General features: G+C 40.8%; 1 protein-coding gene across 2 annotated transcripts in view; it reads right to left on the bottom strand.

Moving 5' to 3' along the window:
* The window catches only part of MINPP1 (multiple inositol-polyphosphate phosphatase 1), a 24104-nt gene continuing 6501 nt past the window's right edge, over window positions 1–17603 (bottom strand). Inside the window, exon 5 of one of the 2 annotated variants that reach the window (XM_080621693.1) lies at window positions 1–3824. In XM_080621693.1, coding sequence (XP_080477819.1) covers window positions 3425–3824 — 400 coding nt within the window. In that variant the 3' untranslated portion in view covers window positions 1–3424. The remainder of the gene's footprint in view (window positions 3825–17603) is intronic. The other variant, XM_080621692.1, reaches the window with a different exon arrangement.

A 17603-nucleotide genomic window follows, 5' to 3' on the forward strand; every position in this document is an offset into this window, starting at 1 on the left:
TGTATAACCTTCACCCCTCTTCAAAATGGAGGACGCTTCCAGACATTTTGTATTCTATAGTAATATCTGAAAAAAACTTGTCAGAAACTATCACTGTTTTTAAAACCAGAGCTCCTGGAAACATGAGTTAATTTTCACTCACCTCAAAATATGAGAGCAAAAACTAAGGTGTTCTATGTTAATCCAAGCAATATGATGACTTAAAATAATCAGACAAACCAACGCAAGTTGTAAAAACTTTTACCAAATGCATTCTGAAGCAGTACACAGCTACGATACTGAAGATCGTGTCATTATTATCACTCATAAGAAAGTTGAAGAAAGTGTGCAGTTTTATTTCACAGAACTAAAAATCCAAAACAAGTTCTCAAAATTCATCCAGTTAGTACCATATTACTACATTGCGTCCAGCGATTTGACAGCTCAATGCTAACCAGAATTACAGCAGCAGTACTTACTAGGAGGAAAAAAATCAATTTGCCAGAAATATTAGTTAAGCTTTAGACATTTAACAAAATAAAATGCACTTCAAACATATTTAAGACCAGTGTCCATGAACGCATTGGTAATTTTCATCAATGAAAGCTTCCAGTTTGAGAAAGGTTGCAGAGTCCTCCTCAACAGATGACTGAAATGAGGCATTCTGTCCAGAGCCATACAAAGGAAGAGAAAGCATTATTTTTCTTGCAGGACTTTTTCAGGATATGGTCATCTGCAATGCCATGAGATATGACAGTCTGTTCAAACGGCGCCCACTGAGCTAGTGCTCAAGTAGTTCAGTGATCAAAAATGTATTTTGATCCATTTTGGCTTTCATTTATAGTATACAAACAAATTTATATATTTAATGAAAAGGTCTTACTGAAGTCACCTCCCTAGTGGTAAGAATCAGCCACATGAACAAGTGCCTAAAACATTGTATGTCCAAACACTTCTATTGCTACAATTGTGCAAAGTTTCCACATTCAGCCTCTAATTCTGCCAAAGGAGTGAGTCAGTGCTTCCTTTAAATACAGGTCAGAAACCAAACAGTACATTTTCCTTTTCAGCTAACTGTTGACAGCCAGTGAAGATATATCTGTTAATGCTGGAGTTACAATGGACTTGTACTCCCAAGGCATAATAGAACACAACCTCTGAAGAGTCATCCTTGAAGCCCTTTACACACAATTTAATCATACAATCAGTTTGGTAATGCATAAGCAATTTTTTGGTTTCTCCACCTCATCTGGCACATGATTAAAAATGCAGTTAAGTGCAACGTATTCCTCCTCCATGAGGAAGAAGGATGTATCTTTTAGCAAACGATGTCTTAAAATCAGTTTCACTGAACTGACAACAGAAATCCTCCATTCATCTCCAGTTGTCAGGCTTTCATCGTTTCTGTTCGAATCATGAATCATCACAGGATGACTGACTCACAAAAAATATATTTGTCCAAAGGTGGATTTTCTTACTCTCACATCTGCTATTTACCGAACTTAACTGCCTTTAAAGAAAGATTAATGTCTTCGTAGCTTGCCTCAATGTTGCAATAAAGTTCGTAACAGGCATCTGTCACAGTCATTACTATCTGTTGACCTAGTCTCAAGGTAGGATCACGTAAAAAAGAGACATGCCAAGCTGATATATGCTGGGGCTGACAAGTATCCTGACGTATATCCCTGCATTTGTTTCTAGCACTGATACTCCTTCCTAACCATCTCACTAGCGTCACAAAAAGAGCTGCAGAGCTAACACAGGCAAGTACTCCACTGGGATGTTAATGTTGAAATATCCACCTTTTTCAACCAGTACCTTCAGTGAGCAGAACCTTGGTCTCCACAGATACTGGTGCACTAACGAAATAGGGCACTATATCCCAACATAGGGGAAAGTCCTTAACAGTAAAACAGTACAAACCAGGTTTCTGGACTGCTCCTAACTTACAGATATGTAAACTTTAAGTGCTTTTATACAAGCCATATTAAAAAAAAGTGACAAAAGCCTAAGTCCTGAAGAAAAAAAAAAACAAAACAAAACAGAACACCACCATACACCAAGTTTAACTCCACAACTTTCAGCCTCTTTTTTCTGTTTTTGCAGCAATTAAGTTCTCAGTTATGAAGGTGCACCTACAAAAAGAAATTACCGTGCAGCAAATGAAGGTATAAACATTTATAGTGTACCTGATACCCTGTGGTAATCACTTACACCAACCTTTCACCCCCTCCCCAGTAAACACAGCAAACTAAGTCTCACTTCACAGCACAAGCTCTGGAACATTCATTATAGGGTGCGAATAAGAGAGCTACCAGACCATAAATCCATACCTTCATTTGTTCTGGGGCAACTTGTTCAGAGTCATTCCTTCCTGGGCAATGATGGGATTTTTATTTGACTTACTTTCAGACACTCTGAACAATTATCTTCTTTTCCAGTTTTCCTGCCACACTGCAGAGCTCTAAAATACTTTCCAAATTTCAGTAGCAAGTGAACCTACTTTAAGTGCAGTTGTCTTAAAAAAATCACCAGTACTTGCATGCAATTAATTTCTTTAAGACCAGCTTAATTTCAAGAACGAGGCAGCACAATGTATAAGTCCTATGCAAGCGACACCGCGTTTGGTGCCTTAAAGCAAGCAGAAGCCTCAGACAGTTACTTCTTACAGTCCAAAACCTGCCTTGATTTAGGGTTAGCAACAATCCCATTTCAAGCAGGAGGCTGGACTGCAGACCTCCAGAGGTCCCTTCCAACCAGAGCTGCTAGGACAAGTGTCAGCACCTCATCAGGACCAAGATATGTAGCAGAGCCTAATCTGAATGCCCCAACCCAAAACTTTAACACAAGAAATTGATGGTGTCAAGTGAAAGACACACCAGATTACTCAGAGAACAACTGCTGCATCTCCCAGAGCATCTTCCCACTGCCTCACTTAATTTTTAAGTCTACTTACCCTGGAGGATAACCTGCTATGCAGGGTAGGTCAATGATGAATGCAGGAACACTGCAACTTTGCCTGCTTTAAATGCCCAAGAAAGATGTTCACATGGTACTGTCCAGCCAGATACTGGGCAGCTGTGCAGAAGTACTACCTACTCTCCTCCTCCTAGAAGCTCAGGAAAAGGAGAAGAAAAGCTCACGGGTTCAAATTATTTCATGCCTGCCACAGGAAAAAAGCAGCTAGCAAAAGAGGCAGAGCAAAGCAATAGTGAATCCATCCAACGCCTGATAAAACAGAAGTTGCCCCAGCTCTTAAAATCCATCTATGGCACATTCGTAAGAGGAACGACCAATGAAATTACTTATTTGCATAAGCAACCCATCAAATCACCAAATTTTCAAAGTCAACACAGCAGCAGAATATCATCAAAAGTGGTTGTTCACAACATCTGTCAAACAGAACCAAGATCAATTTTCAGAATATCCACTCCATTTCATTTCCTCAAAGTTCATCAATAGCAGTATTATTAACTTTTGGCAATTCACACTCTTCTTTGAAGTGGCAGTTTTCCAGGATGTTCTTGTAATAGTCCTTGAGGTCTGCATAAGTAGAGATGGTTTCATTTGAGTGCTGAAACAACATCAGTTTTTCATTCAACAGCATCTGCACTTGATACTCTTCTTCAGGGTTTTTCACTTGATCACAGTGGTAAAGCACAAATACCAGGTTGGCGGCATAAGGCACAATCCGGCCAGTGCGAAATTTCCGATGTGCTTGCCTGATGTAATTGTTTGCCTTGAGAGGCTCATCATCCTTGAAGAAACCCATAAGGGCAAGCAGTGGCTGAAGTGTCTCTGCATGTCCAACTTGTACAATCACAGGTGAAGAAATAGGTTTTGAACTGAAAAAGAGAAATATACAAAGGATGAGCAAAAGCCTGTGCTTTAAAACAAATATATCAGCATATTGCACAACTGTCAGCAATGTAGGCTTCAGAAAGTAGACTTTGTTGGGCATTGGAGTAAAACAAGTTCAAAACCCTGTTTGGGAATTTCAGTATATTACAGACTTGTTTTAAAGCATCCAAGTTTCCTAAACTTTGCTAGCTTTTACATAAAATGCAATAAGCTGTAATAAATGTAGTTGGGCTACAGCTAGAGCCCAATATAAATATGGTAAACAAAAGCAAAAAACAAATTAATGGTGTGCATCCATATACTCAGTACATCTCTCCAACTCCTGCATGAACCTACTTGCCTGTGGCTTTTCCCAGGTAGGGGATAATCCAGTGACCATGCTAACTAATGTTAGTACACTGGGTTTGGATTAAATACAAGATTTCTAAATACCATTGCTTCCTCCCATTAGGAATTTGAGAGAAAGCAGCAAACTGCCAAACCAGCTGCAAGGCTTTGTTAACACGCAAACCAAGTCAAGCCCTTCCTTAGATGTGACTGAGTCCCCTTCTACTGTCAACATGCGGAAGGGCTCATGGACATTGCAGTAACTTATTATTTCTGTTAACACAGACCCACTGCAAATACATATGACCACTCCCCTGTCACCGGCTGTTCGAAAAAACTCAGACACTTTCTTCTTTTTAAGTTTTTTTAACCAAATACATTTCTTTACTACGTTTCACAAATTTCCTTTAGTACAAACCTACAGCTAAAATATAATAACTTTTCCCAGGATACCAAGCTGTATTTAATAGGATTGATTAGAGTCAGTAATTTTTTTGTCGTTCTCTGGCAGATGCAAAAAGTGCCTGACTGACAAAGCATAATGAACTATTAAGTGAGATCATCCAGGACACAGTCCACTTCACAAAGACCAGTGAGTTATTAAAACATACCCTTTTCTTTAGCTATATACTTCAAACAGCACAGATTTTCTAAAAGTCTTTTTAATAAGCTTGTGCCTAAATTAACCCAAGGTGTGGTGAAGAGAAGCCCCCATATCATCATTTTAGACCTGGAAAGTTTTTAAGTTTTCAGCATTAATTTTCCTAGATTTGAGGATCAAAACCATTTCCAGCTGCTGTAATAAAGAATAAGTGACAATTCAGTTTCAAGATGAAAATTAAGTCTAAGTACAAACTTATTCGCATGTTAAGAAACTACAGTAAAGCACTACTACCCTCAGACCTAACTATAACCATATGATTGCCTGCAGAAGCAAACAAATTACCGATTTAACACACAAACTGCTTCCCTCCCTGACACACTACCACCAGTGCAGGGTTTTAAGGAGTGTTTCTTGCCTACCTCTATGACCACCCATGCTTTTAACTGTGTGTAATACAAGAACAGGAAGGTTGGAACTAGATGATGTTAAGGTCCTTTCCAACCCTAACTATTCTATCATTCTATACTGTGATAACTGTTTGCCTTGAGAGGCAAAAAACTGACTTCCCCTCCTCCTCCCCCCCCCAGTACTGTTCAGCTGTTTGGAAGGTACACCAGGACTCACCAAAGTTTAGTCTGAAGACAGCAATCCAGTCATAGGAGGAAAACAGTTGTCCCTCCACAGTTCATTAGTCCATTACTACTTATTCTCAAGAATACCAACTAGTTGAAAAGATTATACTCCCTCAGCACACAGGTCAGCAAACTGAGCCTCTGATTCATACCACGAACAAAGCTTAAAACTAAGACAGCTTGCACAACACAAGGTTACATACTGTTCAACCAAAGGGAAGATAAGAGCTGGTTTGCTGCAAGAAGCAGCATTAGTCAAGATGAAAATCCACCTCTTGTTCTAGAGAAGGATGATGCATTTTTGGACCATCCCCAAATGTCACTCAGAAGCCCACATGACTTATCTTAGCACATGTAAACACGTTTAGCTTTCATAAGACAAGAGATCATGTTTGGCAACACTCCTGCTGCCAGTAAAGTCCACCCACAGGTAAGACACATCTTTACTGGCTTGAAAAGAAGGCTCTACCTCCGCTCCAATCTAAAGTCTGAAGCAACTGAAAAATGGTTAGCTAGGGGATCTGCCTACACATTCAAACTTTGTTCAGATAAGCAGGAATTCTGTACAGGCACAGGATGGGCTCTGTACTACCAGCTCAGTATAGCCATGAGCCATATGTAGCCAGGTGTTTGTGCAGTCTGAAACATGCCTTGCACCATTCTGCTCCTTGGTGAGCCTGCAGCTCTTCTGACTATACTCCATAGACATGCACATACTCTCCCCTTAGGCAAAAAAACCACCACAACTTTTCCAAGTGAGCTATGTCCTTTTAGATCAGAGTATTAGAAATGCACAATACTCAAGACATTAAATTACACTGTAAATCCACACAGCATCCATGATGCTGTTTACTTAATTCAGGATACCTAACACCTTTTTTAGTTAGGTTACAGAAGTCTGAGATACTTCCAGACAACTTTAATAACCTCAAAACTCAGTTCCTGAGCAGCAAGTTGTTGCAGGTTCTACCTGTCAGATAACAATATGACTATTTTTACCATGTGGATTACTTCAAAAAGGTGTAATTTTCAAGCCCAATTAGTCTCACAAAGTCCTTTTACAATCCTCCTAGTAGAAACAATTTTTCTTCTTTATCTTGAGTAAAAGTCCTGCATGTGTAATGACACTTGTCATTTCTTTTTCCTGGTCATTTCAATATGCTGGGCAACCCAGACCCTTGCAGATCTATCTTCACTAGCAACCTGCCTCTGCTGGGAAAAAAAAAAATCCATCAGCTACCCTACCTCCATTTCTTGTATTTTATTCATCTTTTTACCCATGTAAGGACCTTCCCATTAACCCTGGCTGCTTCATTTCTTTTGATAAGGAAACCTGTAGGAAGACGTTTGGAAATCATAAGGAAACCTATAGAAAGATGTTTGGAAATCATGAGTGTGTCACCCAGACCACAGTATCACAGTATGCTAGAGATTGGAAGGGACCTCAAAAGATCATCTAGTCCAATCCCCCTGCCAGAGCAGGAACACCTAGATAAGGTCACACAGGAATGTGTCCAGGCAGGTTTTGAATGTCTCCAGAGAAGGAGACTCCACAACCCCCCTGGGCAGCCTGTTCCAGTGTTCCGTCACCCTCACTGAGAAGAAGTTTCTTCTCAAGTTTAAGTGGAACCTCTTGTGTTCCAGTTTGTACCCATTACCCCTTGTCCTATCATTGTTTGCCACTGAGAAGAGCCTGGCTCCATCCTCGTGACACTCACCCTTCATATATTTATATACACTAATAAGGTCACCCCTCAGTCTCCTCTTCTCCAAACTATAGAGACCGAGCTCCCTCAGCCTTTCCTCATAAGGGAGATGCTCCACTCCCTTCACCATCTTAGTTGCCCTGCGCTGGACTCTCTCCAGCAGGTCCCTGTCCTTCTTGAACTGAGGGGCCCAGAACTGGACACAATATTCCAGGTGCGGTCTCACCAGGGCAGAGTAGAGGGGAAGGAGGACCTCCCTCGACCTACTGACCACCCCCCTTCTAATACACCCCAGGATGCCATTGGCCTTCTTGGCCACAAGGGCACAGTGTTGGCTCATGGTCATCCTGCCGTCCACTAGGACCCCCAGGTCCCTCTCCCCTACACTACTCTCTAACAGGTCGTTCCCCAACCTATACTGGAACCTGGGGTTGTTCCTGCCCAGATGCAGGACTCTACACTTTCCCTTGTTATATTTCATCAAGTTACTCCCTGCCCAACTCTCCAGCCTGTCCAGGTCCCGCTGGATGGCAGCACAGCCTTCTGGCGTGTCAGCCACTCCTCCCAGCTTGGTGTCATCAGCAAACTTGCTGACAGTACACTCAATTCCCTCATCTAAATCATTGATGAATATATTAAATAATACTGGTCCCAATACTGACCCTTGAGGCACTCCACTAGATACAGGCCTCCAACTAGACTCCACCCCATAGACTACAACTCTCTGGCTTCTCTCCTTCAGTCAGTTCGTGGTCCACCTCACCACCTGATCATTCAGACCACACTTCCTCAGTTTAGCTATGAGGATGCTGTGGGAGACTGTGTCAAATGCTTTGCTGAAGTCAAGGTAGACCACATCCACCGCTCTGCCATCATCCATCCACCGTGTTATTTCCTCATAAAAGGCTATGAGGTTGGTCAAGCATGACTTCCCCTTGGTAAAGCCATGTTGACTGCCCCTCATAACCCTCTTATCCTTGACATGCCTTAAGATGGCATCAAGGATAAGGTGTTCCATAATAATATAAAATTCCATAAAATTCCATAAAATAAACCACCCTATTTGGAGTTCCTGGGAAGGATCCACAAGCATACAAGAGGTAAGTTTTCCTTTCACAGAGCCATATTGGCAGTACTCTGGTATATCATATTCTTCAAGCTGCGCATCAATATTAATTTTGACCATTATTTCTATTAAACTGGTCTGTAATTCTGATTTTCCCCTGGAGCTGGGTTTTTTCCTTCCCTTTTCCCCCCCCTCCCTTTATTTATTTGTTTTTAAATCATCACACCTGCCAGCCTCCACAAGCTTCCTGGCTGAAGCAAACACACACTGGCTGTTATTTCAGCTATTTCATTAAGGTTCTTTTAGCACTCTTGGGAGATTATCACCCAGCTCTAGCAACTCAGCACAGTTTTATTTGGTCCCAGCTGCACACCCTTCTAACACATGCCTATTTCCAAACGTGGTGGTCTGTGTTTCGTAGTTTACTAACCGAGAAAGCTAGAAATCTGAATATGCTGCTCAAGTCTCCAAAATAAGTGTTACACGGGCATTATTCACTCCACAGGGAGTGGATTTCACTCACCCATACCCCCCCAACCATAAGTTTCCAAAACAGGAAATTAATTATAGAATATAGACATACACACCCATACATTTTTAAAGAACAAGAAAAGAAAATCTCATGGAGACAAAAGAAGGAATAAACAAGGTGCTCGCTCTCACCTGTAACTTGAGTTTTTATTTCACCTGCTTTAATCTCATTAAATCCTCATGCCAACAGGTCAAACCACCTTGGGAGACAAACCAAACCTCTCACTCTCACACCTGTCCCACCATATTTACTTTAACAAGGATTAAAACTGTTTCCTTATGTGTCACAATCCTTAGTTTTCAACAGCCTCTTCAAAACAGCATACTTGGGTTTCTCACCAGTGCCGAATGTCTGATTTCTAAGACTACTCTAAGCATTCCCTGTTCAGTATCTAGGGTTATGACTCCAGTTCATGTGCGGTTTCATATCATCTAATAACGACAATAAAAATCACCATCAAGGTTAAAACAGTAATACTTTTAATCATGGGAGAAATCACAAAAGATTGCCTCTTCAGAGCATGTACACAGGCAAAGGTTACTACTGCCCCTACATTTCTGATAAAGACAGGAGCACAAATCACGATAAGCAAAACACTGATAAACTCCAAACAGTAGCCCAGGCTAATGAAATATTAAACAGAAGGCCTGAGATTTCCACACTCAGTCTTTCTTTACGATCGATAATGATTCAGTATCACATAGAAGCATTAAAGTTCTCAACATTGTACTCTGGCAACTGCTAATGCTATTTCAGTTCACTTTCTCCCTTTTATTTAGTACTAAAGATTTTGATCAGTAGGAAAAGAAAAATAATCTCATTACTGACTTTAAAAGATGAAGAGAATGTGAATAAAACTGTGCCATAAAATTTTAAGAGCTTCTCTGAACGTGATTGCTGGTGAATGGTTTCACGCTCATTTTATGGGGCACTTCCAGATGAGCAGAAGTGACTGTCACCAGGCAGAACGCAAGCAGGGCTCATTGAAGAGATACGTCAAGTTTAGCTACTGAACTGCACATTGGTATAACCTTCTAAGGAAATCTGACTGCAGCTGAAAATGAAGTTACTGAACAATACATCAGCACAGCCCTGAAAGGTAAGTCTCACCATGAAGAAGCACAGATATGGGATTTATCATTCAGGCAAATTCTACTTCTTAATCACAGCAGATTCAGGTTTACCTTGAATCTTCCTAAGAACCAATGTGACTCAGCTAGAGAGAACCCAAATCCCAGCAGACCGTGGGATAAGAAAAAACATTCCCTACAGCAAGGCTTAACTGGCCAACCTTCAAACCTCTTCAAAGAAATGAAGTTTTAACAACTGCTAAACAACCAAGCTTAGACCACATTCTGTCTTTTTCCTCCCCAGTACAAAAGCCAGGACAAAGAACTCAAACTCCTCTATTTTCAGCTATGCTAAGAATTCTCATATATGGGCTGAATTCTCGTAAGAACCCCTCCCACATCCCTTTGTGATTTTTTTTTCTGGAGAAAACAGCTTGAGGAACCCTAAATCTGCAATGGAACTTGCAGAGATCAGGGAACTCAGAAGACAGCAGAAATACTTTACAGTGGTGTTGCTCAGGGTGTTAGCACAACTGGGAGAAAACAAAAGAAAAAACAGCTGTCAAACAGTATTAAGCCAAAGTCCTCATGTCAGAACTTCCACCTTAAACAGTACATCAGAAGAAGACAGCTGTGCCCATTCATTTCCATAATTAGCACCAACAAAACAAAATGCCACTACAAATACTGCCAAGATTTTCTTTGTCTGCAAGAGTTTATCATTCAAAGCTAACAAGGCTTCATTGCATTTCACGTCAGAGCTTCTACAGTTTCAAAGGTTCTTTTCTGAATGATTCCACCTCTCACATTCTTACAGACCTCAGAGATTAAATGCATTACTGCAGCAGCATCATGATGATGCTAAATGTTGTATAGCACCACGATGAGCCAAAACCAAATCAAGAGGGTCAAACTCTTCCTGTCAAAAGTGAATACTGATAGATCAGTTCATTTGTATGTTAGTTGCCTAGATATTGTTTTGCTTAGGTTTTTAATTCCTTAGATGAAAGGATATGACTCTATAGAAGTTGCTGAGATACCTTTCCAGAGCAATACTGAACAAGCAAATAATAGGTAATTAATGTGAGAGATTAAGTATGCTCTGGAAGGCTTGAAAGGCACAAGCAACACTTGAAATACCTGATTCTAGGCAGAGAGATGAAAAGACACATTCCCAAGGGAGGTCCCCGGGACTGCCCAGGTATCTGAGAGAAGCCAGCACATGCACACACATTTCAGAAATGCAGACAGAGATATTGCTGAACATGCTACAAGGACCTATAGGGAATTTTATACCTCTATCTGGTTTCCCCAAAAGCACCATTTAATCACATTAGAAGCACCATCTTTGAAAGATGAAGCTATCAAAACTGACTATACAATATGACACAGCTGTTTGAGATATTTGCAGTTTATAAGTGTAAGTCTCCGATTTTCTGGAATGAAGACCTGTATGTTTTTCAGGTGTACTTATATAAACTGTGTGCTCTACTGAGCTTGTACAGCTGGCACATTGCTCTGTGAATACATGAACATCTTATTACAGGGATCAGTTTACCCATCACATACACAACTCCCTCCCCTCTGAACAGACAGTGTGGAGTAGCGTTTTTATTCCCTCCCTTAAGTTACATATCACTAAGCAGAGGTGACAAGCACCTGGTCCGCAAGTTATCATCACAGGCACTCCCCAATACCCCAAAGCGTCAAGGGGACAGAGTGGGGATACACCTAAAGTGGCCCCATACCCCATACAAAGCTATAGAGTCGCGCATACCTGCAAGCTCTCTGAGAAGGTAACTGTCTGGGGAGCGCAGTACCAATGCCTCTGACCTGGCTCTGCAAGAGCCACTCCATACCTCAGAGTAAGCCCCTGTAGTACACATCTGGCTATAAACTGTCCTGCACTTCAAATAACATCAATTACATATCTACACATCATAGCTCTGGTTATCCTCCAGTGGGTGATCAAGCACACTGGTTTACAACTCCCACCAAGGAACACAGGACATTCTGAGCCTGCTGATGCACTCAAATAACCAAGAACCTGCACTGCACAAAGATGGGATCCCTGTAACAAAGAAAGTTTTAATAAAAGAAATACCTAAAAAACTTGGATCTGAGCAAAAGGATTTTTTTTTAACCCAATTATATCACTTCTACTGCATACGTGGAAGCTTCTTGCTCTGTTCCCTTTGTACATACTATAAAAAGCTAGTTTTGAACACTTAATTGGTTTTACATCATATATTGAATTCTTTTGCACTGAGTCATAGGCTTGAAAAGAGTGATTAAGGCACTCCTAAGTGCTACTAGTTAGCAGTAAATGACTACAGAAAGGTTATCAACTGTGTTGTGAACTTACCTGCAAAGAGGAATGCAAATTACATGAAACAACAAAACCTACCTGGCAGTGTTCAAGGCCAGATTGGACAGGGCTTTGAGACACCTCTGGAAGGTGTTCCTGCCTGTGGCAGGGGGGTTGGAACTGGATGATCGTTAAGGTCCCTTCAAACATAAACCATTCTCTGATTCTATGACAAACTGGCAAATTGAGCTATTTATCATATGGCTTAGCCTGGTATAACTACATAGATCACCTTCACTTGATCTTGAACTACATTCAGTTTCAAGTTAGTCTGAACCTGCTTACTCTCAGAGGAAACCACCAAATATTACTCAACGTGTATGTGCAGCTAGGTTAGTATTTTCAGTCATTAGCCACATACTTTAAATATTGAAATGGCTACAAAGTACACTTCCCAGTTTCCAAAGCCTTATGGTAATCCACTCGGACAGTACATGTAAAGTACTAACAGGAATTTCATATTCTATTTCAAGAGCAAGAAGGGTAGACTTGTTAAATATTTGAAGTTAGAAGAAAAAGACATAAAACAGCTTTAATGAATATCTGATATCCTTGAAGTGTGCCACAACCAATTTCCAAATCCACCCCTGCCCATGTGTAGCTGTTAAGATTGTTTTGGGTTTTTTTTATAAGACTGGCAGCTTCCTATTCCATTAGCTATGAAAATACATGGATTTCTCATCTCTACACAGAGTTCCTGTTGGCAGCACAGCACTCCCAGATCACAGATGTAAGGCCTACCTGGGCACTTCACAGAAACCTGAAGCCAAAAAGTAACATATATCTTTAAGCCTTCTAGGTACAGTTTTCCTACAGATTCATACCCTATGCTGCAGCAACAGGAGCTTCTGCCTGCCACGGTAGTGTTTCCCCTTTCTCCTACCAAGATCAGTGTGCCAAATCTCCCAACTAGGCAAGAAGCCAGCGAACAATGGAGTTACGCTGGCAGTCCCATGCAACACACAGACCAGGTATGTCTCTTGGAGAAGGATGAAGGCACATCAACTCCAAGGTTATTCCTACCATCAGCACTATGTTGGTGTGGGGAGATAACATACTAGGTTTTGGTCACTAGCTGTAGCCCACATATGAGCCACTAAGAATGTGTCTGAGCTTTGTGGCTCAGAAGCAGCAATACCTCACTGCTTCTTCTGAGGTAAGGTGATGCCCACTGATTGTTCCTCTACACCCCAACACTGAAGCATCTCTAAATACCACAGCTTTGGGAAATTGAACGCTTTCTAATTGTTTAAACAATCACTGGCTGGTAAGAGCAGCCTTTCAAGGATTCTTCACTAGCAGCCCAACTGCAAGTGAACACGCACATATGTATGACTACCTGGCAGTTTTACCATCATAAGGAAGAGCACTGACACTTTCAATAAGCCCCAGGCTCCAGTGGGAGGGAAACCCAAAAGTTTAGTGAAGCGTGTTTCCCCGTTAGCTTCTTCATGACACAATTGCATAGCCTGACTCTGTATTTTCTATCTGTAGCAGGAAGACTTGGGGAAAAATGCAATTCTTAAGTCTTCCCAAAAATAAAGTGCCTTATGGACTAAGACAACTGCCCAAGTATACCACTTTGACATAACAAATTACCTGGTTAATTCTATATTCAACTCTTGTGATACTTATTTTGTTCCGGGTTTTTTTTTTTTGGCTTTTTGTTTTGTTTTGGTTTCTTTGTAATGAAGAAAATGTGTATGGAACATACAGAGTCCTAGCCCCCAAACTCTCCCTAGAAACTTGCCCATGACATTTCCTTGCGAACTGGTAAGAAGGTATGGAGGAATGTGGTCCTGAAAGGCCCACTACGACTGGTTAGGTCTCAAGGAATAGATGTTTTCTACTGAAGAATTAACCTTGATTAGACACTTATACTTCATTGATACTTGGGTGGCATGGTTTAGTTTGAGGTGTCCCTGCCCATGGCAGGGAGGTTGGAACTAGATGATCTTCAGGTCCTTTCCAACCCTAACCATTTTATGATTTTATGATTCTATGAATGTGTAGAAGAATAGTAGAGTCCATGCATGGGTGTGCTAACAGTAGGTGGTCACCAATACCAGCTATTCATAATTCAATATCAGACCCATGTTCCTGAATAGATATTCCAGCACCCTTCCACCATCTGTCTGGATTGGGACAGTTAAAAATAGTGAAAATCCATTTCACAGGCTTCATAACCATCTTGCAGTATGGGAAGACCTATACAGAAGAGACCATTGCTAGTTTAAACCAAGGATTCTACTGGAATTCATATGATGAAAGATCCTAAAAATGTCTGAAACTTCTGCACTGTAAGTTGAAGGTGGGACTAATCAGCAGTAGGTATTTATTGCCACCTTCATCACTTTAAGGATAGATTAATCAGCAGAAGATGTTTTCCCCAGAAGAAAAAGTGAGCTTTAACAAGGCAACTAGTAAGGCAATTAAATTCACTGAGCAATCAGACTGCAAGGCCAAGAATCACTTCATGGAAGAAACGGGGTTACAGTAAGAGCAAGGTTTATCTTTTTTAATTCAGCTGAAACCGAGCATAAAACCAGGAAAAAGCTATAGAATATAAAAACACTGTGCTCTACTGCCAAGCCTGTAACAGAACAGATAATCCAGATCCCTCAGCTTCTTGGGGGAACACAAATGCTCCCCTTTCTCCTCTTGGATAGCCGAGCCTAAGCTTTTCAGAAAGAAAGGAGAACTTGGAGCAAGGATAATGCTGTGGAAGTAAATTCGTTGCTGTTAAATTTTTAAGGTAAACAGCCAGTTACAAATCCATGTTAGACACTGCTAAATTGAAATAACATTCCGGTAAAAGACATTTTATCATCACAAAGGTTCGTTTTCCGAGTAATCAACTGCTGCAAAGTGTTTAATCTGTTGCCTTGAAGTCACACAATACAACAGAAAAATTTTAGAAAGCTACTCATGCACCCACAGAGGCACAACCAAATACCTCCTGTTATTAACACAGGCACATACTTTTATTTGCATGGTTTTTGTTTTTATTTGTCTTCTCATATTGCCATGGGATCCGGGATAAGTCTCTCTTATCCTGGATGAGAAAGCATTAGTTGCACCTCAGTTCTCTAGACTACAGGAGACAGAAGCTGTTCCAATACATGGGCAGTGGCAGATTTCCATGTGTTCCCAAAGTGCACCGGGTTATCCGATTCAGATTATACTCAAGTCTTCAGTGCTTTGAGACTGCCACCTTACGTTGTGGAATGGAATAACATGCTCCCTTTGTGCAAGGCAATACACTTCGGAAGCTTTCAGTTCCCATTCAGGGTGCAAACTACACAGACCTTTCCCCCAGCTTTGAACTCTCCCAGATTTTTAGGATGTCGATCTTTTACACATACACAAACTCGCTACCTGCTTCCCCTCTGCAGTAGCAATGCAACCCCTGAGACTGCAACGGATTTTCTGCAGCCAAAGCTGAAAAACAGGATGGAGTTATCTTTGTCCTTTAGTGCTCTGCCTCAGACTTCTGCTCTTCCCCAAGAAACCTGTTCTACCTTGCAATTTAGTGACTGCTGATCTAGCTGTCAATAAACCAGAAGTACACATATAGCTTTTTTCAACTACAGCTTTTGGTTTGTTTGGTTTTGGGTTTGGTAGTTTGTTTTTTTTTATTATTAAACTTACAGGGATATCTTGCATGCAGTTGTAGATGCAACTGTAACCAGTGCATGTAATTTAAGGACTGAAAGGCTGTCACTGTTTAAGAAATGAATGACACTAAAAAGAAACAAAACTGACCACTCTCCTTACAGGAGTCAAGCTATGTTTAGAAGTTACGTTTCAGACTTCAGAAGCACAAGAAGGGTCTTAAGGGCCTTGCTGTCTTTTTGTTAACCCGTGGGTCTTCCTCAACCTCTCATTCCCAGTTCTCGCTTTGTTTGTTCTTAAGACACAGACACAGCACATGACAGAGGCAATCACAACAGCATGCTTGCCTATCTATTCACAGTTGGGTGTTAATGACCTGTGCCCTAATGTATTTTCCATTTAGCTCTCTGGTAGGCTGAAGGAAGGATGCAGTGAAGTTTATTTAAACAGTGATCTGTCACTACCATTGCTTTAACTCCACCATTACTAAAATGAGAGGTACCACAGACTCCCACACAAGCCTTAAATTTCCAGACACCAGAGCGACTGTATGACAGCACAATTTCTTAAGCCAGCTTGGTTGCAGAGTGGTCACTATCACCATTTCCTTCAGTCATTTCACAGCAACTCCTCCTCAAAGCCAAACTTATGGCTAACCCATGCCACGAGCTAACCCATTCATGGCAAAATGAGCACAGGTGCCTCCTTTGTGCCAGCTGGCACACAGCACAAGTAAAATTCAGAAAGGGCCCTCACCACCAGTGCCATGCAGAGTCCTCTACACTCCTACTCTTGGCTTTCATTGCCAACTCTACATGGCCTCCTTCCCTCTGCTCACATAATCATTACAGCAGGACCAACACACTAATCTGGATGCAAGTGTTGAGAAAGTCTATGTGTACATTTCAAAGGCTAATTTTCAACGCATTTACCTTCTTGCATGCTAAGTTGACACTGTTAAAAACAAACACACGAGTCTGATTTGTGAGTCAGATTTTCCAGGTAAATCACAAAAGTAATTAAGACTATTTTTACTGTTTACCTAGGGATGACTCCCCTTTAGAAAGTAACCCTGTTACATATTAAACATCACCTCAACATTCCTTCATCACTCAGAACTCCAGCGATGAACACAGGGTCTCTTTGTATCCCGCACTAAACAACAGCAAAAAAAGCCAACTGACTGCTTCAGAATTATGCTTCAACTGACCTAACACACAGTTTTACTACTATTAATGTCCAACTTGGATTCTCAGTCAGCAAACTCTTAAAGTAACAAAACTTCTTTGCTGTCTTCTCTACTATAAAATGATTATAATCAACTCTATGGATCATTCCTCCAAAAATATGAATGCTACTTCTAACTTCAGGCTGCCAAGGAAAAGGAAAAAATAAACATCTTCCAATGGGTTATCATGTAAAAACACTTACAGCCAGCCTCAAAGATTGATGACTAATGCTTTTGTTTCTGATATATTAACGTTATTAATATTCTGCTAAGTGTAGAGTAGATCTACTTTAATATACTGATTATAGAAATGAAGCTCCAAGGATGCTAGGAATGCAAGAGCATCCACCACATGTAGCTGATGTTTACGTATCAACAGCAAAGACGAATTGTTACTTATAAATTGGTTTCTATTAAGTATTTAATGCACGATACAATCTTACAATCATAACCTTTATACCATGTGCTTTTATAGACATTTCTACACTTATCTGCCAAGGTATCCATTCAAGTGACTGATCACTAAACTATGAATTTACAATTCTTTCATTTGCTTGAAGAAAAAGCACACAGGTTGCAAATTAATGCTCACATGAATGCACTGCACTTAAGCCT

The sequence above is a fragment of the Psittacula echo genome (assembly GCF_963264785.1).
Source record: "Psittacula echo genome assembly, chromosome: 6".
Taxonomy (NCBI): Eukaryota; Metazoa; Chordata; class Aves; order Psittaciformes; family Psittacidae; genus Psittacula; species Psittacula echo.